The sequence below is a fragment of the Dendrobates tinctorius genome, unplaced genomic scaffold, assembly GCF_039654945.1.
Source record: "Dendrobates tinctorius isolate UK_male_01 unplaced genomic scaffold, ASM3965494v1 ptg000119l, whole genome shotgun sequence".
Classification (NCBI taxonomy): domain Eukaryota; kingdom Metazoa; phylum Chordata; class Amphibia; order Anura; family Dendrobatidae; genus Dendrobates; species Dendrobates tinctorius.
The window spans coordinates 2,512,520-2,537,870 of NW_027361787.1; the positions used below are offsets into that span (position 1 = coordinate 2,512,520).

Sequence of the window (25,351 nt, forward strand, 5' to 3'; positions counted from 1 at the left end):
ATTACACACAGTCACAGAAATTGCATTATAAGCTGTGGCCCTCATTCAGTGACAGCTCTTTTTCTTGTCTCTTGTACTCCTGCACCGGGTCATCTCTTACAATGGTCCAACGTTATCTACAAGCATTGATGGATTCCATTGTCCTTGATCTCTTTTTTCCATAGGTGCAATATCTTGGTGGAATCTCTCACCGTGCTCATCGCTCACGACTTCACAGTTTGGTTGAAAAATGTCTTGATGCGAATGTAAGAAATGAATCTTTAAGGACATGTACAGCCAAGATCCTGACACAGTGCGGAAAATAAGTATTTGATACGCTGCCGATTTTACAAGTTTTCCCTCCTACAAAGAATGGAGAAGTCTGTAATATTTATCACAGGTACAATTCAACGGTGAGAGAAAATCCAAAAATAAAAAAAGCAGAAAATCACATTGTATGATTTTAAAATAATGAAATTGCATTTTATTGCATGAAATAAGTATATGATCACCGACCAACCACCAAGAATTCAGACTCTCACAGCCCTGTTAGTTTTTCTTTAAAAAGCCCTGCTACTCTGCTCTCACCTGTATTAATTGCAACCAGTTTGAACTTGTTATCTGCATAAAAGACACCTTTCCAGATAATCAGTCACACGCCAATCTGTCCACCATGGCCAAGACCAAAGAGCTGTCTAAGGACACCAGGGACAAAATTGCAGACCTGCACAAGGCTGGGGTGGGCTGCAGCACAATAGGCAAGCAGCTTGGTGAAAAGGCAACAATTGTTTACAAAATTATTGGAAAATGGAAGAAACACAAGTTGACTGTCAGTCTTCTTCGCTCTGGGGCTACATGCAGAATCTCGTCTCGTGGGGTAAGGAAGATTCTGAGAAAGGTCAGAAAGCCCAGAACAACATGGTAAGACTGGGTCAATGACCTGAAGAAAGCTGGGATCACAGGACCGGGCCTGCTCAGGAAGTGTGCATAGCTAATCAGCTACCTAGTGTTCACTGGTGGATACAGACTGACCTGCAGGTAGCCACCAGGTACCACTCCTGGGCAGAACCCAATATTGCAGCTGCAGACCCCAGGGGTCAGGTTCGCTGACACTGAATAGGGATAGGTCTCTTTTCAGACTAGTAAGTTCTGGTACCTCTACAGAATGGTTACTGACACTGATTAGGGCAAGGTTAAGACACTCTGGTCTATGATACTGGAACAGGGTTTGGCCGAACATAGACCAGATGACAATGTTCAGGCACTGGCCACTCATGGACAAGCTTCAAGCACTGGTCACTCCGGGAATGAGATTCAGGCCCTGGCCTTTCTGGATCCAGGGGACTATGGATACAGGACTTGCTACACCAGAATGAGTTTCAGACACTGGCTGCTCTGGGACCAGGGGATGACGGATTCAGGACTGGCCACACTGAGGCAAGGAATACAGGTTTAGGACACTGGCCAAACCAGGACCAGGGAACCTCATAACTCACTAGTAGTACACCTTACTGACTAATGATTCTACATGTTGCATGGTGAATCCCTAAGGGAGAGGGAGTCTTTTATATAGGATGACTCCCAGCAATTAGCTGGAAGCCATCTTCCAGGTGCAGTAATTATACTAAACATCTCTGAGCAACAAGCTAAGAGTATTTAGTATATACTTGCTCTGCCCCTTTAAGAATGGGGGAGTGCGCGCATGTGTGTACTAGGTGCATCGCTTGGAGCTGCGGCGCTCACACAGCCAGGAAGCAGGAGAACGCTGAGGATTGTGCCGAGGGTCTGAGGCAGTGAGTAAGCTGGCATCCCACCATGCAGGGGTGCCAGTAATAGAGCTACAGGCACACTATGCCATCATGGATTAAAATCTTTCCGGGCACGCAAGGTCCTGCTACTCACACCAGCATATGTCAAGGCCCATTAGAAGTTTGCCAATGGCCATCTGGATGATCCAGAGGAGGCAAGGGAGAATGTCACTTGGTCAGATAAGACCAAAATAGAAATTTTTGCTATCATCACCACCCGCCATGTTTGGAGGAAGAAGAAGGATGAGTGCAAATCCAAGAACACCGTTCCAACCATGAAGCACGGTGGGGGGGAAACATCATACTTTAGGGGTGTCTTTCTGCAAAACAGACAAGATGACTTCACCGTATTTAAGGGAGGATGGATGGGTCAAGGATCGAGAGATTTTAGCCAAACACCTCCTTCCCTCAGTTGGAACATTGAAAATGGGTCGTGGCTGGGTCTTCCAGCATGGCAATCACCCAAAACACACAAGAGGAACTAAGAAGCATTTCAAGGTCCTGGAGTGGCCTAGCCAGTCTCAAATCCTGAACCCAACAGAAAATCTTTGGAGGGAGCTTAAAATCAATGTTGCCCAGCGACAGCCCTGAAACCTGAAGGATTAGGAGAAGATCTGTATGGAAGTATGGGCCAAAATCCCTGCTGCAGTGTGTGCAAACTTGGTCAAGAACTACACGAAACATCTGACCTCTGTAATTACAAACAAAGGTTTCTGTACCAAATATTAAAACAGTTATCCACTACCCTAATTCGTTTAATTTTGTATTCATTAATCTTACTATTATGTGCCAGTAATGGATCCATACACTTATTATAGTAATATATACCTTTATAAGGCAGATAGCATCACTTGGTGTCTGCCAGATGTAACTCTGATGTTTATCAATCACTTCTTGTCCCCCGGCGTACTGCGCTCTAATACTACAAGCTCCGTTATGCGTTGCAGTGGCCTGTGAGCCAGCACTTAGCACGCCTTCTCCATTTTCCACACAAACTCCTCCCTGCCTCCTCACCATCACCATATGTATATACACACATACTGTATATATGTATACATAGACATATGCATACACATTTCCTATTCTTTGTCATGTTTGTCACACTTACATGTATCAGATCACCAAACAAATGTAAATATTAGCCAAAGTTAACACAAAATGCAGTTTTTTAATGAAGATCTTTATTATATAGGGAAAAAGAAATCCAAACCTCCAGGGCCCTGTGTGAAAAAGTGATTGCCCCTAAATCTTATAACTGGTTGGGCCACTCTTAGCAGCAACAACTGCTTGCAATAACTGGCAGTGAGTTTCTGGAGGAATTTTGACTACTCATCTTAGTAGAATTTCTGAGCATGGACCGCCTTGTTAAGGTAATGACACAACAGCATCTCAATTGCATAGCTCCCAACCATCCCAGATTCAGCTGGACTGTCATGTCCCATCTCAGCTGTTCTCCCAACCTCTATATTCCTCTCTTCGACATTTTCATTGCTCCTGTAGCTCCTCCTGCTCGGAGGGATTGGCTGCTTCTCTGCTAAGTGCATAAATTAGATTATATATTCACTTCCTCTCCCTTCAGTGATTGGTCTCCCCAGGAGTATCAGCTTCCATCTCAGTCTCCACAGGCTGCTGCTTTACCAGTGAGCCACAGCTCACAATGCTGGAGATGGGAGAATTTGGTCATATTGACCGCTATATTGCCGGCAATGAACTCAGAAGCAGAGTATACATATCCATAGCAATACATTGTGTATAAGAATGCTTTTTATGGTGCCTGTATACTGAGGGGAAGAAAAATATATATTTTTATTCTTATAAAAGTATTTAAAATAATAAGCAATTACAAAAATGTATTTTTCTATGTTATACTCCCAGATCCTGAAACCACAGCCTCAACATTACTGACAGGCACTGTAAGCTGCTGAGCCACAAGCTCCAGTGAAGTGACTGCAGGATTGTGTGCACTTGATCCATATTCCAGGCTCTGACTACAGGCAGATTATTCTGATAGAAATACACTGCTGTGTACAATGGATGTTTCTGTATTCTAGAGGAGAATAAGAGATTTTTTTCATCCTATAAAATTACTAATAAATAATAATGAAAAACACTCGATAATGAAAAAAAATGTCATTTTAATGCGTTTTTTAAATAATAAGCATCACAAATCAGTGAATAACCCGGACATAGTTGTGCTAATATAACTGTAATGACCCGCAGAACGCAGTGATCAGATTATTTACAGGAATCGGTAAATTACGGGAGAAACAAAATGTGTAATGCGGAGGACGTGTTCACACGTAGCGTAAATGCTGCGTTCTTTCTTCTGTAAATGTCTGACCCAGATGACGTAGTGACAATCTTCCCTGATTATTGCGCGTTTGCTGCGTTTCTTCTTTTTTGCATTTTCCTCCATATTTGATGTTTTTGGCGGATATGAAGCCGCGTTTAACACTTTAATAGTACAGAAAAGCTTTGATTCTGCGCTTATAAATGTGACGGCGGTTTTCTCTTCATACATTTTTTTTCTTAATATGTTTTTTTCAGAAGAAGCCTATAAAGGGAAAATGCATCAAAGCCCCAGAGGTCCGCAGGGTCTTCAGACCACAGAGAGCGCAGATTTCATGAGAACTGTGGCGCTATCAGACTCCAGCACTCAGTATCTTCCATGATGTAACAGTCAGGATTCCTCTAGATTCTCGTCTCTCCGCCTGGTTACAGCTGTTCTTCCTTTCTCCCCTTTTCTTTCCTCGCCTTTCCCATTCCTTCTCTTCCCCTCCCGCCTCTTAAATGTTTTATATATAAGGTATTATATGTGTCCCGTAACCCCTTTCCCGACCTATCCTGTGCAGACCAATCTTTTTCATTTTCTTTCTATCCCTTTCATTTTTCCCTTTTCCCCATTTTCCTTAACCCCTTCATGACCGTACTAGTACGGCGCAGGTAGCTTCTCTCCCTTTGATGTCGGCTCCGGTGGTGAGCCCGCATCTTTCCCAGCACACGTCAGCTCAAGTGAGGTATTCTGCTACATACAGGAGACCTGATCATCGCCTGTACGTAGCAGAGCCGACCGAGTTATGGCAGCTTCTAGTCTCCCATGGAAACTATTGAAGCAGGCCAAAAGTGAAAAAAAAGTTTTTAAAAATATAAAAAAATATAAAAGTTTAAATCCCCCCCTTTCACCTCACTCAAAATAAAACAATAGAAAAACCAAACATACACAAATTAGGTATCGCCGCATTCAGAATCGCCCGATCTATCAATAAAGAAAGGAACAAACTGATCACTAGACGGTGTAGTGAGAAAAAAAGGCAAAATGCCAGAATTCAGGTTTTTTGGTCGCTGCGACATTGAATTAAAATGTAATAACGGATGTTCAAAAGATCGTATCTGCACCAAAATGGTATCAATAAAAACATCAGCTCGGCGCGCAAACAATAAGCCCTCACCCAATCCAAGTTCATGAAAAATGGAGACGCTAAGGGCCTCAGAAAATGGCGCATTTTTTTTCCAACAAATTTTGGATTTTTTTTCACCACTTAAAAAAAGAAGAACTGAGACCTGTTTGGTGTCTATGAACCTGGAATGACCTGTAGAATCATAATGGCAGGGCAGGTGTAGCATTTGGGGAATATGGTAGAAAGTAAATCCCAAAAATTTTTTTCCCATTTTTGAGTACACGATATGGTAAAACCAATGATGTCGTTCCAAAGCACAACTTGTCCCGCAACAAACAAGCCCTAACATGGCCATACTGACGGAAACATAAAAAGTTATGGCTGTGGGAAGAAGGGGAGCGAAAAACAGAAACGCAAAAACGAAAGAGGGCAAGGTCTCTAAGGGGTTAAAAACCCTATTTTCCTTCCCCAGTCTCCTCCTTAACCCTTTCTCCCCTTTATTCTGCCTCTCTCTTTCATGACTTTACATTTCTCTTCTTTGCTGTTGTTTGGTTCTTGTCTGTATTACTGGGTATTTATAATCTGTCTCCCCTTTTTCTTTACCCCATTTATGTAAATAAATCCTTAATAAAAACTACTTTACCATAAAAGGCGCCCGCTGTGCGCCCAAGGCACGCGGCTGATCTGTGCCGATTTGGGGCTTTTCTCTCTAATAAAATTGCAGGTAAAAAACTGCAGAAACTTTATTAAGTGCAGAATCAAAGCTTTTCTGTCCTCTAAAAAGCACAATAAAACCGCGGCTTCACCTCTGCACCAAGAACGCATCAAATAAGGGGGAGAAGATTGTTATTGTAGATGGTGCGGATCCTGCAGAAAACAAAAAACACCGTATTTCTGCAGTGTGTGAACACGGCCTTACACACACAAATAAGCCGGATGTCGTATAGTGACGCTACATAAAGAGGAGAACGTTCTGGAGGCTCCGACTGTGAATGACGGCACAAAAAATAATCCCCAGGTCCCACGCACGCTGGACCAGAGACCCATGAATCCACCTGCTCATCTCCAGTCCCAACTGTCCCGGATACAGCGGGCAGTCCCGGATTTGGGTCTACGCCCTGCAGTCTCAGGCGTCTGCTGAATTTCCCTCACTACCAGCGCCCCTCTGACAACTCCTCCGGCCGGGGGAGAAAGCAGTGGTAAAAGGCCGTGGATTAGGGTGAGGCTGGGGTCACACTAGAGAGGAATACAGACGAGTGAGAGGCATTAAAATCACGCATTACACACGGACAAATGATTCTCTATGGGGCAGCTCCCATCAGCCATATATTTCTCATCCGTATTCTACGGTCCGTGCCAATCACAGCATGCTGCGATTATCAGCGTACTACGCCCGTAGTACGCCAATGCAAGTCATTGTAAAAAAATGTGTGGGCTCCCACGGTAATTTGTCAATGTGGGAACCCACGCATTTTTTTTTTACAACGAATTAACCCCTTAAATTAAGACCTACACCTCCCAAATTTTACACATCATCCCTCATCTAATTACTAATGAAAGACATATAAAAAAAATGAAATCAAATGGTTTACTGTATGTAACCATGTGTCATTTCATGTCGGGTTGGGGAATGATATGACAAAAGCCGGCAATTGAATTAGCGGCTATTCTGCTATGAAGAACTCTGAAATATAAATATATATATATATATGTGTCTCAATGACATGTATGTATATATATATGTATTCTATGTGTCTATATCTATTCTTTGGTTTCTGTTAGAAACCCTGTCATAGGGCTCCATTATATGTCCATTTTGCAAGCCGGCGAGAAAATCTCGGCATACGGATTACATATGGATTACATACAGATGCTTACATGCGCAAAATACGCGACCTCACCTTGCTTACGGATGACATACGGAGCACTGTTTAGGGGTCATTCAGCCGTATTACGCCTGTAAACTACGGACCGTATTTTGTGTCGGTTAGTGTGACCCCAGCCTGAGGCCAAAAGTTGCTGCTATGCACCGCATGCTCTGTGCCTCTATCTGTGCTTCAAAAGTTGTGAGGTGTGCACAGTTACTTGGTGTAACACTGGTGGATGTGCACCCACTGCAACATCAGCCAGGCTTACCTACACACACGGCTCCGCTCCGTACACCACGTACACACATGGCTCTGCTCTTTACACCTCGAACACACGGCTCCGGTCCGTACACCTCGTACACACAGGGCTCCGCTCTGTACACCTTGTACACACACGGCTCTGCTCCGTACACCCATGGCTCCGCTCCATACACCTCGTACACACAGGGCTCCACTCCATACACCTCATACACACAGGGCTCCGCTCTGTACACCTCGAACACACACAGCTCTGCTTCGTACACCTCGTACACACACGGCTCCGCTCCGTACACCCCGTACACACACGGCTCTGCTTCATACACCTTGTACACACACGGCTCTGCTCCATACACCTCATATAAACGTGGCTCTGCTATGTACACACCTGGCTCCGCTCCTTACACCTCGTACACACACAGCTCCGCTCCATACACTCCGTACACACGCGGCTCCGCTCCGTACACATCATACACACACGGCTCCGCTCCATACACCTTGTAAACTCACGGCTCTGCTCCGTACACCTCGTATGCATGTGCCTCTGCTACGTACACACCTGGCTCCGCTCCATACACCTCGTACACACTCGGCTCTGCTCCGTACACCTCGTATACACACGGCTCCGCTCCGTACACCTCGTACACACACGGCTCCGCTCCGTACACCTCGTATACACGTGGCTCTGCTACGCACACACGCGGCTCCGCTCCGTACACCTCGTACACACTCGGCTCCGCTCCGTACACCTTGTACACAGTCAGCTCCGCTCCGTACACCTCGTACACATGCAGCTCCGCTCTGTACACCTCGTACACACACGGCTCCGCTCTGTACACCTCGTACACACACGGCTCCGCTCCGTACACCTCGTACACACAGGGCTCCACTCCGTACACCTCGTACACACACAGCTCCGCTACGTACACCTCATACACATGCAGCTCCGCTCCATACACCTCGTACACACACAGCTCCGTTCCGTACACCTCGTACACACACAGCTCCGCTCCGTACACCTCGTACACACACAGCTCCGCTCCGTACACCTCGTACACACACAGCTCCGCTCCGTACACCTCGAACACACACGGCTCCACTCCGTACACCTCGCACACATGCGGCTCCGCTCCATACACCCCGTACACACACGGCTCCGCTCCGTACACCTCGTACACACATGGCTCCGCTCCGTACACCCCGTACACACGCGGCTCCGCTCCGTACACCTTGTACACACATGGCTCCGCTCCGTACACCTCGTACACACACGGCTCCGCTCTGTACACCTCGTACACACAGGGCTCCGCTCCGTACACCTCATACACACCCAACTCCGCTCCGTACACCTCGTACACACACGGCTCCGCTCCGTACACCTCGTACACACACGGCTCCGCTCCGTACACCCCGTACACACGCGGCTCCGCTCCGTACACCTCGTACACACACGGCTCCGCTCCGTACACCTCGTACACATACAGCTCCGCTCCGTATACCTCGTACACACACGGCTCCGCTCCTTACACCTCGTACACACACGGCTCCGCTTCGTACACCTCGTACACACACGGCTCCGCTCTGTACACCTCGTACACACAGGGCTCCGCTCCGTACACCTCGTACACACCCAACTCCGCTCCGTACACCTCGTACACACACGGCTCCACTCCGTACACCTCGTACACACACGGCTCCGCTCCGTACACCCCGTACACACGCGGCTCCGCTCCGTACACCTCGTACACACACGGCTCCGCTCCGTACACCCCGTACACACGCGGCTCCGCTCCGTACACCCCGTACACACGCGGCTCCGCTCCGTACACCCCGTACACACGCGGCTCCGCTCCGTACACCTCGTACACATACGGCTCCGCTCCGTACACCTCGTACACACACGGCTCCGCTTCGTACACCTCGTACACACACGGCTCCGCTCTGTACACCTCGTACACACAGGGCTCCGCTCCGTACACCTCGTACAGACCCAACTCCGCTCCGTACACCTCGTACACACACGGCTCCGCTCCGTACACCTCGTACACATACGGCTCCGCTCCGTATACCTCGTACACACACGGCTCCGCTCCGTACACCTCGTACACACACGGCTCTGCTTCGTACACCTCGTACACACACGGCTCCGCTCCGTACACCTCGTACACACACGGCTCCGCTCCGTACACCTCGTACACACACGGCTCCGCTCCGTACACCTCGTACACACACGGCTCCGCTCCGTACACCCCGTACACACGCGGCTCCGCTCCGTACACCTCGTACACACGCGGCTCCGCTCCGTACACCTTGTACACATACGGCTCCGCTCCGTATACCTCGTACACACACGGCTCCGCTCCGTACACCTCGTACACACACGGCTCTGCTTCGTACACCTCGTACACACACGGCTCCGCTCCGTACACCTCGTACACACACGGCTCCGCTCCGTACACCTCGTACACACACGGCTCCGCTCCGTACACCTTGTACACACACGGCTCCGCTCCGTACACCTCGTACACACACGGCTCCGCTCCGTACACCTCGTACACACACGGCTCCGCTCCGTATACCTCGTACACACACGGCTCCGCTCCGTACACCTCGTATACACACAGCTCTGCTACATCCACCCTGTAAACCCCTCCTGACCCCACACAGAAACTTCCCCTCATCCAGCACCATGACAACCAGCACAGCAGAGTCCTGCACACACTGAGGCCCCTGATCATGTGACCCCTGACTCCTCCCCTTCTGTGACCTCATCACAGGTCCTGTGCACAGAGCAGTCATATATGTGGCAGACACTCCTGGACCTTCTGCTTTCTGGGCCGGTTCCTCCTGTGAGTCCTATTAACCCTTTCGCTCCCTGTATTCTCCTTTCTGACAGGACAATCTCTGAATTCGGACAGTGTGACAGGAATTTCAGCAATGTGGAAGGAGAAAATGACAATTTTACTGTTTTTCTCACAGAAATGTGACTTTCCCCCAATGTATCATTGTCCTAAAGGTGACAGGAGCGCTGAGGCCGCACAGTGCGCTGTGTCTCCTGAGTGCCGATACCCCACAGGCTCGGGAGGGAAGGGGCGCCATTGTGGCTGGGATAGACGGCGGACGCCGTGTGACCTGTGAAGAGCGCTGACACCAGAACAGCAGAGACCCTTTTAGCCCTTTCCTCAGACTGTAGCTCCTGGGAACAGGTCCTCACTCCTGTCCCTTCACTATAAAGCCTGGGCCTCATTATACGGCTGTACAGGGGTCTAGTGAAGGCTTTTAGCCCTTTCCTCAATCTGTAGCTCCTGGGAACAGGCCCTCACTCCTGTCCCTTCACTATAAAGCCTGGGCCTCATTATACAGCTGTACAGGGGTCTAGTGAAGGCTTTTTAGCCCTTTCCTCAGACTGTAGCTCCTGGGAACAGGCCCTCTCTCCTGTCCCTTCACTATAAAGCCTGGGCCTCATTATACAGCTGTACAGGAGTCTAGTGAAGGCTTTTTAGCCCTTTCCTCAGACTGTAGCTCCTGGGAACAGGCCCTCACTCCTGTCCCTTCACTATAAAGCCTGGGCCTCATTATACGGCTGTACAGGGGTCTAGTGAAGGCTTTTTAGCCCTTTCCTCAGACTGTAGCTCCTGGGATCAGGCCCTCACTCCTGTCCCTTCACTATAAAGCCTGGGCCTCATTATACAGCTGTACATGGGTCTAGTGAAGGCTTTTTAGCCCTTTCCTCAGACTGTAGCTCCTGGGATCAGGCCCTCACTCCTGTCCCTTCACTATAAAGCCTGGGCCTCATTATACAGCTGTACATGGGTCTAGTGAAGGCTTTTTAGCCCTTTCCTCAGACTGTAGCTCCCGGGATCAGGCCCTCACTCCTGTCCCTTCACCATAAAGCCTGGGCCTCATTATACAGCTGTACAGGGATCTATTGAAGGCTTTTTAGCCCTTTCCTCAGACTGTAGCTCCTGGGAACAGGCCCTCACTCCTGTTCCTTCACTATAAAGCCTGGGCCTCATTATACGGCTGTACAGGGGTCTAGTGAAGGCTTTTAGCCCTTTCTCAATCTGTAGCTCCTGGGAACAGGCCCTCACTCCTGTCCCTTCACTATAAAGCCTGGGCCTCATTATACAGCTGTACAGGGGTCTAGTGAAGGCTTTTTAGCCCTTTCCTCAGACTGTAGCTCCTGGGATCAGGCCCTCACTCCTGTCCCTTCACTATAAAGCCTGGACCTCATTATACAGCTGTACAGGGGTCTAGTGAAGGCTTTTTAGCCCTTTCCTCGGTCTCTAGCTCCTGGGCACAGGCCCTCACTCCTGTCCCTTCACTATAAAGCCTGGGCCTCATTATACAGCTGTACAGAGGTCTAGTGAAGGCTTTTTAGCACTTTCTTCAGACTGTAGCTCCTGGGATCAGGCCCTCACTCCTGTCCCTTCACTATAAAGCCTGGGCCTCATTATACAGCTGTACAGGGGTCTAGTGAAGGCTTTTTAGCCCTTTCCTCAGACTGTAGCTCCTGGGATCAGGCCCTCACTCCTGTCCCTTCACTATAAAGCCTGGGCCTCATTATACAGCTGTACATGGGTCTAGTGAAGGCTTTTTAGCCCTTTCCTCAGACTGTAGCTCCTGGGATCAGGCCCTCACTCCTATCCCTTCACTATAAAGCCTGGGCCTCATTATACAGCTGTACATGGGTCTAGTGAAGGCTTTTTAGCCCTTTCCTCAGACTGTAGCTCCTGGGATCAGGCCCTCACTCCTGTCCCTTCACTATAAAGCCTGGGCCTCATTATACGGCTGTACAGGGATCTAGTGAAGGCTTTTTAGCCCTTTCCTCAGACTGTAGCTCCTGGGATCAGGCCCTCACTCCTGTCCCTTCACTATAAAGCCTGGGCCTCATTATACGGCTGTACAGCGGTCTAGTGAAGGCTTTTAGCCCTTTCTCAATCTGTAGCTCCTGGGAACAGGCCCTCACTCCTGTCCCTTCACTATAAAGCCTGTGCCTCATTATACAGCTGTACAGGGGTCTAGTGAAGGCTTTTTAGCCCTTTCCTCAGACTGTAGCTCCTGGGATCAGGCCCTCACTCCTGTCCCTTCACTATAAAGCCTGGACCTCATTATACAGCTGTACAGGGGTCTAGTGAAGGCTTTTTAGCCCTTTCCTCGGTCTCTAGCTCCTGGGCACAGGCCCTCACTCCTGTCCCTTCACTATAAAGCCTGGGCCTCATTATACAGCTGTACAGGGGTCTAGTGAAGGCTTTTTAGCACTTTCTTCAGACTGTAGCTCCTGGGATCAGGCCCTCACTCCTGTCCCTTCACTATAAAGCCTGGGCCTCATTATACGGCTGTACAGGGGTCTAGTGAAGGCTTTTTAGCCCTTTCCTCAGACTGTAGCTCCTGGGATCAGGCCCTCACTCCTGTCCCTTCACTATAAAGCCTGGGCCTCATTATACAGCTGTACATGGGTCTAGTGAAGGCTTTTTAGCCCTTTCCTCAGACTGTAGCTCCTGGGATCAGGCCCTCACTCCTGTCCCTTCACTATAAAGCCTGGGCCTCATTATACAGCTGTACATGGGTCTAGTGAAGGCTTTTTAGCCCTTTCCTCAGACTGTAGCTCCTGGGACCAGGCCCTCACTCCTGTCCCTTCACTATAAAGCCTGGGCCTCATTATACAGCTGTACATGGGTCTAGTGAAGGCTTTTTAGCCCTTTCCTCAGACTGTAGCTCCTGGGATCAGGCCCTCACTCCTGTCCCTTCACTATAAAGCCTGGACCTCATTATACAGCTGTACAGGGGTCTAGTGAAGGCTTTTTAGCCCTTTCCTCGGTCTCTAGCTCCTGGGCACAGGCCCTCACTCCTGTCCCTTCACTATAAAGCCTGGGCCTCATTATACAGCTGTACAGGGGTCTAGTGAAGGCTTTTTAGCACTTTCCTCAGACTGTAGCTCCTGGGAACAGGCCCTCACTCCTGTCCCTTCACTATACAGCCTGGGCCTCATTATACAGCTGTACAGGGGTCTAGTGAAGGCTTTTTAGCCCTTTCCTCAGACTGTAGCTCCTGGGAACAGGCCCTCACTCCTGTCCCTTCACTATAAAGCCTGGGCCTCATTATACAGCTGTACAGGGGTCTAGTGAAGGCTTTTTAGTCCTTTCCTCAGACTGTAGCTCCTGGGAACAGGCCCTCACTCCTGTCCCTTCACTATAAAGCCTGGGCCTCATTATACAGCTGTACAGGGGTCTAGTGAAGGCTTTTTAGCCCTTTCCTCAGTCTGTAGCTCTTGGGATCAGACCCTCACTCCTGTCCCTTCACTATAAAGCCTGGGCCTCATTATACAGCTGTACAGGGGTCTAGTGAAGGCTTTTTAGCCCTTTCCTCAGACTGAAGCTCCTGGGCACAGGCCCTCACTCCTGTCCCTTCACTATAAAGCCTGGGCCTCATTATACAGCTATACAGGGGTCTAGTGAAGGCTTTTTAGTCCTTTCCTCAAACTGTAGCTCCTGGGCACAGGCCCTCACTCCTGACCCCTCACTATAAAGCCTGGGCCTCATTATACAGCTGTACAGGGGTCTAGTGAAGGCTTTTTAGCCCTTTTCTCAGACTGTAGCTCCTGGTCACCATGTGATCTCACCATAACCCTAACAAGCTAATTCAGGTGTGAAATCTTGGTCAAAATTATCTCAGTACACAAATCTCCAAGGGTGCCCAAAATTTAGCATCGCCCCTCTTTCCTTTTTGCAATTATGAAATTGTAAAAAATGTCTCTCTCTCTATATATATATTTTATAATTATTATTTTTGCCTGAAATACAAAGGCCATGTGTCATCTTAGAGGTTCGGCCATTTAGAGGTCATTTCATCTTCATCTTACTACTGCTCACAATAACAGTCATTTTGACCCGGGGCGCCCACACTTTTACATGCCACTGTCAATGCTTCGTCCCGCTGGTGCTCAATATTTAATAGGGTCTTTCTATTAAACTTAATGAAAAGTTTGGTGAATTTCTTTGAGCTGTTATTACTAGAGATGAGTGAATATCGTCGGAGAAGTTGTTATTTGCTAATATCACTTACCGAATAGCTGCATCGGGACCCCGGATCCCTGGAGCGCTCCCGATAATCAGCTGCATGTGTCGCTCTCCATGCAGGTGCTGTGACTATCACACAGCGCTACACACTCAGCTGATTATCGGGAGCGCTCCAGCACACTGAGTCCTGAACACTCTGAGGCCCCTGATCATGTGACCCCTGACTCCTCCCCTCCTGTGACCTCATCACAGGTCCTGTGTGCACAGAGCAGTCATAGGCAACGGCGGCGCAGTCATGACAGTTCCCCCCCTTTACGTCTCCTCCTTCTGAGATTGGCCATGAATCTGTCCATGATGCGAGGAGCATCAACATTCTTAAGCGATTCCCAAGACCTCTCCTCAGGCCCGAACCCTCTCCAATCAATGAGAAAAAAAGTCTTTCCCCTATCCTTTTTCATGGCCAAAATATCCATCACTTCGAAGACGTCATCGTCCCCTACTGGCTGAGGAACAACGGGAGGCGCAGGACAGAACTGTTATGAGTTCATTTTCTCCTTCACCTTTGATGTCTGATGAACTCCCTCTGCTGGTGAAAGGAGGTAGTGAAATTGATTTGGATGGGAAGAACCTGTCATCTGAACAGGTGGAGTGTGATTGGACATCTGGAATCTCTGAGTGGATATAAGGCAGCCGATGCCCTGCAGGGTTGCTGGTGATCCTTTCTGCTCTGAGCTCTTGCATCCAGTTTAGTTCCTGTCTACTAAAGCTAAGCTTTTGCTCTGCAATTATTCCATGAGATTTTGTCTGGTTTACTTAGTGTTTGTGTTCAGCCAGCCCTTGCTGGGACTGGCTGAACTCCATTTTTGTCTCTGATCAGTTGATCTCTTTGCTCTGTTTTCAGAATATACCTAAGTGCTGATATAGTGATTTTGAAGTCTAGCGACTTCAGGGCCTTTTTTCCTATCAGACGGTTGGGACATTTTTGGTAGGGTTTTTGTGGATTGCAGCCAGCATCTTTTCTGTCCTATCCTATCTAGTTAGTTGGGCCCCATCGTTTGTTCAGCCTGTCTTTCTGCCTGTGTTTGTGTTTTCATCTGTTTTCACCATCAATACTTGTTGGGGTGTTGTGAGTTCATTTTCCCCTCCGTCACTGAGGCCTGGTGAACTCCCTATTCTAGTGAAGGAAGGTAGTGAGCCTGATTATCAGGCACCTGGGACTAATGAAGACGATTGGCTGAGTGGAGTCACTGACTGGATTTAAGGCAGCCTACGCCCTTTCTGCCCTGCGGGTGATTTCTCTGTGGACTCTTGGACACCAGTCTGATTCCTGCTCTCCTTAAGCTAAGTTTTCTGTTTTGCCTTTTTGCATCTAAGATTTGTTTTTGTTTTTCTTGCTTTTTGGATTCTGCCACTCCCTGCTGGAGTGTGCAGTGTTCCGTGAGCTCTGTCTTCTGAAAGTACCTGAGTGCTGATTTAGTTTTTGAAGCTTAGTTGCTTCAGGGCCATTTTTTATCAGCTTGTTGGCTTTTGTCTCTGATAGGGTTTTGGCAGATTGCAGACAGCAGCCTTCCTATCCGTTCCTATCTAGGTAGTTTTTGGGCCCCGTCTTTGCTCAGCCTGTCTTTCTGTCTGTGTAAGTGTTTTCATCTTGCTTCACCGTCATTATATGTGGGGGGCTGCCTATTGCTTTGGGGTCTGCTCTGGGGCAGTTAGATTTCCCCTTTCCTTCTTTAGGCCTATGTATCTCTCCGGCTGTGATCGAGGGGTCTAGGTCATCGTAGGAACCCCCCACGGCTACTGCTAGTTGTGTTGATAGGTTCAGGGGTCTGCAATCTGATAGTTGCCAACTTCTCTGTTTTTCAGGACTTAGCTAGCATTTCTGTTTTTGCCTCCTACGGTGACTCAATCACAACATTGGGGGCTGTCTATTGCTTTGGGGTCTGCTCTGGGGCAGTTTAGATTTCCCCTTTCTTTTTTTAGGCTTATTTAGTTCTCCGGCTGTGACGAGAGGTCTAGGACCACCGTAGGAACTCCCCACGGCTACTGTTAGTTGTTGTGAATAGGATCAGGGGTCTGCAATCCGCTAGCTACCAACCTCTCCGGTTTTCTGGACTTAGCTTGTATTTTTGTTTTTTCCTCCTCCGGTGACTCATTCATAACACAGAACTGATTGAGGATGACCGGTTTCAGGAGCGAGATATGGAAGACGTTATGGACCCGGAGTGAAGCAGGCAGCCTCAATCTGTAGGCCGTATTGTTGATGCGTCCAAGAATCTCGAAGGGACCGATGTACTGGGGGCCCAATTTATACGAAGGGATTTTCAAGCGGATGTGCTTGGTCGACAGCCAGACCTTGTCTCCTGGATGGTATGGTGGGAGATCCCTCCGCCTCTTGTCGGCATGTTTTTTCATCCCGGCCGCAGCTTGTATAAGAGCCTCTTTGGTCTTCCTCCAGACCTGGGAAAACTCTTGGGAGAGGGCACCGGCGGCGGGTACGCCGGAGGATGAAGATAATGGAAGAGGCACACCTGGATTCTGACCAGAGACCACAAAAATGGATACCTGGTGGTGGATTCATTGGAGTGATTGTTATGGGCAAACTCTGCCCATGGAAGAAGATCGACCCAATTGTCACGATGAGCGTTAGAGAAGTTCCACAGGTAGGAGGTCAAGACTTGGTTGACCCGTTCGACTTGCCCGTTGGTCTGTGGATGCTAAGCAGAAGAGAAATCCAGGGATATGCCCAAGAGTTTACAGAGTGCTCTCCAGAAGCAGGAGGTAAACTGTACCCCGCGGTCAGACAAGATTCGCTGAGGAAATCCGTGTTATCTGAAAATCTGATGAATGTAAATTTTAGCCAATTTAGAAGCTGTGGGCAAGCCGGGTAACGGGACAAAATGGGCCATCTTGGAAAACCGATCGACTACCACCAGAACAGTCGTGCATCCAGAAGAGCGGGGTAAGTCGGTTACAAAATCCATGGTGATATGTTGCCAAGGAGCTTCGGGAACAGGCAACGGCAGAAGAAGGCCGGAGGACAAGCTTCTAGGTACCTTGTTCCTGGCGCAAATTGAGCAGGAGGCCATGAAGTCTGACACATCTTGGCATAGAGAAGGCCACCAGTAATAACGGGAAACCAGCACAAGGGTCTTCTTGATGCCGACATGTCCAGCGATCTTGGAGGAGTGGCCCCAGCGTAGTACTTCTGCCCTTTTGTCTTGCGGGATGAGGGTCTTGCCAGGCGGCACGGAATCAAGATTCACAGGAGCTACCGTGATAACTCGGGCAGGATCGATAACATGCGACGGAGCCTCCTCCACTTCGGGTGACTGCAGGGACCGGGAGAGAGCATCTGTTTTGGTATTTTTGTCACCGGGTAGGAAGTGGAGCTCAAAGTCGAAGTGAGAGAAAAACAATGACCACCTGGCTTGTCTGGAGTTAAGTCTTTGAGCCGACTGGAGGTAGGCCAAGTTTTTGTGGTCAGTGAATATGGTGAAGGGATGGACCACCCCTTTCAGGAGATAACGCCACTCCTCCAGCGCCATCTTTATGGCCAGCAACTCCCGATCCCCAATCATGTAGTTACACTCTGCGGGTGAAAATGACTTGGAGATGAACCCGCACGGAGTCAAGCGCCCTTTTGGGAAAGAATCGCCCCTGCCCCAGTAGAAGATGCATCTACCTCGAAGACAAAGGGCTTGCCGACCTCTGGCCGATGCAAAACCGGATCCGTAGCAAAGGCCCGCTTCAGGGTGAAAAATGCATCTTCAGCTTCCGAGGGCCAGATGTTCGGTCTTGCTCCCTTCCGGGTAAGGGCAACAATAGGCTTGGTTAAAGCAGAGAAGTGCGGGATGAATTGCCTATAGTAATTTGCGAAGCCCAAAAACCGTTGAATGGCCTTCACTCCGGCAGGTCGTGGCCATTTGAGCACCGCGGACAATTTCTCTGGGTTCATTCGCAACCCCGAGTCCGTGATGATATACCCCAAGAAGGGTAGGGAGGTCTGCTCAAACAGGCATTTCTCCAACTTGGCATAAAGTTGATTCTCCCGCAAGCGTTGCAAGACCAGGCGAACACTCCTCCTGTGAGAGGGTAGGTCTGATGAAAAGATGAGGATGTCATCTAAATACACCACGAGGCACGAGTAGTATAGAAGATCCCGGAAAACGTTGTTAGCAAATTCTTGGAAGACCGCTGGGGCGTTACAAAGTCCAGAGGGCATGACCAAAAATTCATAATGGCCATCCCGCGTGTTGAAGGCGGTCTTCCACTCATCTCCAGCACGTATTCGGACCAAATTGTAGGCCCCCCGTAGATCCAGTTTGGTAAAGATCCGGGCACCAGGCAGGCGGTCATCAGTTCGGGGATAAGTGGTAGAGGATACCTATTCTTGACCATGATGTTATTTAAGCCTCGGTAGTCAATGCAAGGTTGAAGGGATCCATCCTTCTTACGAACAAATAAAAACTCGGCCCCTGCTGGAGATGACGACTTCCGGATAAAGCCCCTGGCCAAGTTTTCCTGGATGTACTCCGACATGGCTGAGGTTTCTGCAGGTGACAACGGGTGTATTCTTCCCCTGGGAGGAGAAGTTCCAGGAACTAGCTCAATTGAGCAATCGCAGGCCCGATGCGGAGGAAGGGTCTCAGCTTCCTTCTTGTTGAAGACATCCGCAAATGAATGGTAGGCCACGGGAAGCCCCGGAAGGTCTGCGGGCACTTGGTGCAGACTGATACGGGTAACAAGCAGCAGACAACGTTCTTGGCAAGCGTGACCCCAGCGGAGGACTTCCCCGGAGCGCCAAGCAAGGACTGGCTCATGCGACCTGAGCCAGGGCAGGTCAAGGAGCAGAGCGTGAGACAAATTAGGCAAAACATAAAAAGCAATTCTCTTCCGGTGAAGAGCTCCGATATGCATTTCCAGCTCGAGAGTGACCGTGGTGACGGGAACAGGTAACGGCTTGCCATCCACCGAGGTGATCACACGCGGCTCTTCAAGGGTGATGACAGGAATCCGGAACTTGTCCACCTTTTCCATCCGAATGAAGTTGCCCGCCGCACCCGAGTCCACATATGCCTCCACAGATCTACGCTCCCAACCTAGGAGAATTAAAGCTGAGATGGTAAGGGGTAGAGAGGGAACAGAGTCACCTAGGAAGGCCTCTCTTACCTGGCCTAGGCAGAGGAGTTTCCCGGCCTCTCAGGACAGGAACGCAGGAAGTGGTTGGTTCCACCACAATAGAGGCATAAACCTTGCCGTAACCTTTCCCTGCGCCGCAGCACTGATAGCTTAACGCGATCCACCTGCATGGGCTCCGGGGCAGAACTACTGGCAGGCTTGAACGAACGAGGACTGGGGGCAGGATTGAACCTAGACGGGCCTCTCTCCCTGACTGTCTCGCGGGAGCGTTCCTGGAACCGCAAGTCAATATGAGTAGCCAGGGATATAAGGTCCTCTAAAGAGGTGGGGGTGTCCCGACCAGCAAGCTCGTCCTTGATTTTCCCCGAAAGCCCCCTCCAAAAGGCCCCTACCTATGCCTCATTATTCCACCTGAGCTCTGAGGCCAGGGTCCGGAAGCGGATAGTGAACTGTCCCACGGTAAGAGTTCCCTGTCGGAGATTGAAAAGGGACTCCGTGGTGGAGGCCAGACGCCCGGGCTCGTCAAAGACCCGGCGGAAAGTATCCAGTAAGTCATGTAGGCTGGATACCACCGGATCATCTCGCTCCCACAGGGGGTTCACCCATGCCAAGGCCTCCCCCTCGAGATGGGACACGATAAATGCCACCTTAGCCCTATCAGACGGGTATTGCTGGGGCAGCAGCTCAAAATGTAGGTGGCACTGGTTAAGAAACCCCCGGCATAATTTGGGATCCCCGCTATACCTAGGAAGCATCCCCAAACGTGGCGGTGGGTGAGGTGCAGGGTCGCTGGGCGGGATCAGAGGCCGCTGTGGACGACTGCAGGGACTGCAAACGGTCATCAACAGATGAAATGTAATTTAGAATATGGGACTGAGTATCACGCTGCTGCGCAAGCTCCTGCTGGAGTCCCACGAGCAGAGGGACGCTCCCTGGATCGGAGGTTTGAATGGCGGATAACCGAGTGTCCATGGACTTCATAAAAGCCATAATCCGGGTTTGGTTCTCCTGCAAAAAGAGTAGTTCCTTTTGGGTGGCTGCCGAGGCACCAGCGGGGTCCATGGCCTGATTATACTGTTATGTGTAGCAAGAGTGTACCCTCTGGGTCACGGTACCGGGATCCCTGGGGTGAGTTGGCCAGGTGGTGCCGACCCCTATACAGGGACCATCAGGAGCAGGCCCGAAGGAGTCGAATACCGTGACAGCTGATACCAAGAGGGGCGGCCCAGGTGCGGGTGAGACAGACAAGGCAGAGCGACTGGAGTCAGGAGTGACCGGAGTCAGGAGTGACCGGAGCCAGGAGCAACAGGGGTCAGGAGCGACAGGAATCAGGAGTAAGCAGAGTCAGGAGTAACCGAAGTCAGGAGCGACAGGAGTCAGGAGCGACTGGAGACAGGAGTGACAGGAGTCAGGAGTGACTGTAGACAGGAGTGACCAGACGGGGTCAGAATACCGTACGGAAGGCACACGATAATCAAGCGCCTCCATGAGGGAGGAGCCGCCTGATATACCCTGTGCTGGAGCTTGATTGGTGATTGCTCCACATGGGGTGGTGCAGAAGGGGTTAAGTGAGGAGAAGGGCGCGCGCCCACGGCCTAAGGTGCATACCTGGAGCAGGACAGGAAGAGGAACCCTCGTGCTGAATCCCCCGGGCTGCAGGATGGGAGGCTGAGGGTGTCGTGCGGCGGCCATAGCGGTAAGCGGGGATCCGAGGGGGAACCCTGGCAGCAGCAGCAGCAAGAAGAGCGGGACCCGGTGAGATAGGTGACACCGGCCCTGACCTGACAGGCGGCGCCGGTACTGGCGGCGCAGGCATGACAAGATCGCTCTCCACAGCGTCTCCAGACTCTGTCATGTCTGTCACATGTGCTCAGTGTGAACCTGCTTTCATCTGTGAAGAGCACAGGGCGCCAGTGGTGAATTTGCCAATCTTGGTGTTCTGTGGCAAATGCCAAGCGTCCTGTACGGTGTTGGGCTGTGAGCACAACCCCCATCTGTGGATGTCACGCCCTCAGACCATCCTAATGGAGTCATTTTCTAACCTTTTGTGCAGACACATGAACATTTGTGGCCTGCTGAAGATCATTTTGCAGGGCTCTGGCAGTGCTCCTCCTGTTCCTCCTTGCACAAAGGTGGAGGCAGTGGTCATGCTGCTGGGTTGTTGCCCACATACTGCCCCCTCCACGTCTCCTGGTGTGCTGGCCTGTCTCCTGGTAGCGTCTCCAGCCTCTGGACACTACGCTGACAGACACAGCAAACCTTCTTGCCACAGCTCGCATGGATGTGCCATCCTGGATGAGCTGCACTACCTGAGCCACTTGTGTGGGTTGTAGGGGCCGTCTCATGCTACCACGAGTGTGAAAGCACAACCGACATTCAAAAGTGACCAAAACATCAGCCAGAAAGCATTGATACTGAGATGTGGTCCCCACCTGCAGAACTACTCCTTTATTGAGGGTGTCTTGATAAATGCCAATAATTTCCATCTGTTGTCTATTCCATTTGCACAACAGCATGTGAAATTTATTGTCAATCAGTGTTGCTTCCTAAGTGGACCGTTTGATTTCACAGAAGTTTGATTTACTTGGAGTTATAGTCTGTTGTTTAAGTGTTCCCTTTATTTTTTTGAACAGTGTATATAGATAGAGATATTTTTTTTTCTTAAGGTTGGAGGGTCCAATTCCAGCTATTGCTGTGGGATCTGTGATTTCTATCTACTCCACTGTGTACAGGATAATAGAGTATAATAAAGTAGTTATGGACGTGACGTAACTAACATTGTGCAGTGACTCTGCTTTCCATATAGTGACAGATATTTCTTGTTGCTGAAACTGTGATTTTTTTTTTCCCACTTTAAACCTTTTTTAAACCCCTCTGATCAGTGCGATCACACAACATACAAGCCTCTGATGGCTCCGGTGATGCCCTGTACTACTGTAGTGCCGTGTATCATCACTGCCTGTCAGTGTAATACTAACGGCCCCATACACATGAGATCAGAGTTGGCTGAACGGTCATTTGGCAGACGGCGATCTCTCCCGACTCCCCCATACACACAAATATTCCAGCTTTCCTGTGGTCTGTATGAGAGAGTCGCCTCCAGACTCCTCTAGAGGAGGATTATCTACAGGAAGAGCAAACAGATTATCCTCTGAAATTCAGGATGTCAGATCCTTCTCTGCCCTGACATCATCTGTCGGGAGGCCCCCAAATACATTATATGGTCGGCCAAACTCCCCGAAATCAGTGCTTTCATGGAATTTTAGTCTAATGTGTATGGGGGCGTTATAAGGTAACTTATTGGACGCTGCCTCTGGCCCGGCCTAATAGACCTTCATACATTGCAGCCCAGACCCCATTATTAGCCATGTAAGTATCGTAGTAACTAGGCCGCCCCATACTATCGAGTACTTGGAGGCGGGGGGCATTCAGCCAAACACTGTCACACCTTAGGTGTCATGTTTGCTTTTCAGGGTTTTTGTTAAAGCCTCATCTGTGCCGTCCCTGCGGTGTACATCTATGTTCTGGGGCACAAAATATTCATTTCTTTTTAATAAATGTTTAACATGTGATAAATTATAAAATGTGTCTTCTGATTTTTTCTTCTTACAAGAATTGTTGGAGCCAATTTTCTTTAGAAACATTTTAATATCGGCTTTTTCTGGAGTTTTTCTTGTAATATAGGAAAGCCTAAGGCCAGAAATAAACCCCATAAATCACTGTACATGGAGACTTTGGGATCAGATCATTTCTGTCCACGTTGATTGTGGAAGCAAAAGATCTTTTTTAAAGCCTCAAACTTCTGGGTGTGACTCAGAGCTGAGATCTAACATGATAGAAGATTCCAGTGCGGGGAAGACGGGAAACCTTCATATAGACGGCCGGTGGGGATGGAGGCAGTGACCGACTCTGGCCAAATCTGTCTCTAGAGCCGCAGTAGAAGATGAAGATGTCGTCCTCATCATGAAGGAGTTATTTCTCATGTCGCGTGTAATGAATATCTCCTGCAGTATTGCTAATGCCGATTCCAGTGTCGGTAATGAGACGAGAATTAGCGTTATGGAAGATGAGTCTATGAGGAACGTGTTCAGCTGCCGACTCCGAGGAGGAAACTGCTTGTTGTCTGTGGCCTAAATATATAGGTTTTATTAGTAGATGTCAGGGGAGAAAACTAAACCCTGTAAGATAATAAATCTCATATGTTTCCCTTATTATCTCCAGTAATTGTATTATTACACAGGATTCTTATGATGTTACATCGGATCATCTTCTTCTCATTCAGGTCTCTACAATATCGGATCCTCTCAGTGAAGATCTTCTACAAAAGAGAATTTTCCTGATTTACCCATCAAGGATGGATATGGACAGAGACAAGATGGCGGAGAGGATGTTACACCTCACCCTAGAGATCCTCTTCCGTCTCACTGGAGAGGTGAGAGATTCTGATGACGTCACATTACATCATTCTTATCTATGGGAATAACAGATGGACAGAACTGGAGAGGTGAGGACTCTGGAAATGTCTATAGTGAGATTTATTAATGTGTCTCTCCATAACCAGGATTACACAGTGGTGAAGAAGACCTCTAGTGACCGCTGTCAGGACCCTGTGTCTGAGGGATGGGGAAGACCCCTGAGCCCAATCACGGGGCCTCCACCTCACCCCCTGATCCATGAGGACATCAATGAGCAGAAGATCCTAGAACTCATCTACAAGATGATTGAGCTGCTGACTGGAGAGGTGACACTGCTGGGAATGCTGGGACATTATACAGTAACACTATGAAGGGATCGGGGGATGACGGTATCATTGTATGTGTCAGGTTCCTATAAGGTGTCAGGATGTCGCTGTCTATTTCTCCATGGAGGAGTGGGAGTATTTAGAAGGACACAGAGATCTGTACAAGGACGTCATAATGGAGGTTCCCCAGTCCCTCACATCACCAGGTAATAGACAGGACTAAATACACACGGCCTATAATTATCTGTATGTAGAGAATGAATTCAGTCCCTGTATGTGTTTCCTCCAGATCTATCCAGTAAGAGGACAACACCAGAGAGATGTCCCCGTCCTCTTCTTCCACAGGACTGTAACCAAGACGATCCCAGTGCTCCTCAGGATCATCAGGTAGATGGAGAGAAGGTGTCAGGAGATCTCCCCTATGATGTGCAGGCGGCTGTGAAGGTCTTGTGCTCAGTCTTGTTTTATCCACCAGTATTATATGTTTTATACTTGTGTAATGAGAACGGTGGAGATGGCAGGATTAGAGCTGATCATAGATGGGACTTCTCCATCTGTCGGTGACTTTTACAATATTTGTTTCAGGGTGAAGATCTGACCCATATTAATACTACAGAGACATATGTGAGGGGTGATGAGTGGTGTAAAGAGGAGATTCCCACATATGACTACCCAGGTGAGTAGTAACCACTGAATGCAGAGAAGTCACAGATTCCTCTCAGTCACCGGATGTGGCTGCTTTATCGGTGGTGTAGTCCGGCCGTATTACCATGATCACCATTTTGCCTCTAGACCACAACATTCTCCTCCACCCAAAACTGTTCAAATGACTTTGAGCATTGAAAGCCCTTTTCTATAGAACTTACAACCTGGAGGATCCACCTACTCCCTGGGATTAGGAGACGCTGACCATTACCTGCCCAGATCTGTAAACTATAAAGCCAAATGACAGCGTACGTAGAATGTGCTGGCTAGTTAGAAAATCACTTGATGAAAAATATTATACTGGGCCTGTAATAGAAAGCGGAGGGTAATGATGCTGTTGGCTTCCTAGAATCCTGAGATCTAATTTCAGGGCTGAAATCTCATATCCTGAGATCTTGATACCGAGATCTCCATCTGCGCATGCGCCGCCCCCCAG

General features: G+C 49.1%; 1 protein-coding gene across 1 annotated transcript in view; it reads left to right on the plus strand.

Moving 5' to 3' along the window:
• LOC141101550 (uncharacterized) overlaps nucleotides 1-25,351 on the plus strand; it is a 62,229-nt gene that overhangs the window by 34,587 nt on the left and 2,291 nt on the right. The window contains exons 6-8 of the mRNA XM_073590672.1: nucleotides 24,031-24,210; nucleotides 24,293-24,416; nucleotides 24,500-24,654. Of these exons, the coding sequence (XP_073446773.1) occupies nucleotides 24,031-24,210; nucleotides 24,293-24,416; nucleotides 24,500-24,654 (459 nt within the window). The remainder of the gene's footprint in view (nucleotides 1-24,030; nucleotides 24,211-24,292; nucleotides 24,417-24,499; nucleotides 24,655-25,351) is intronic.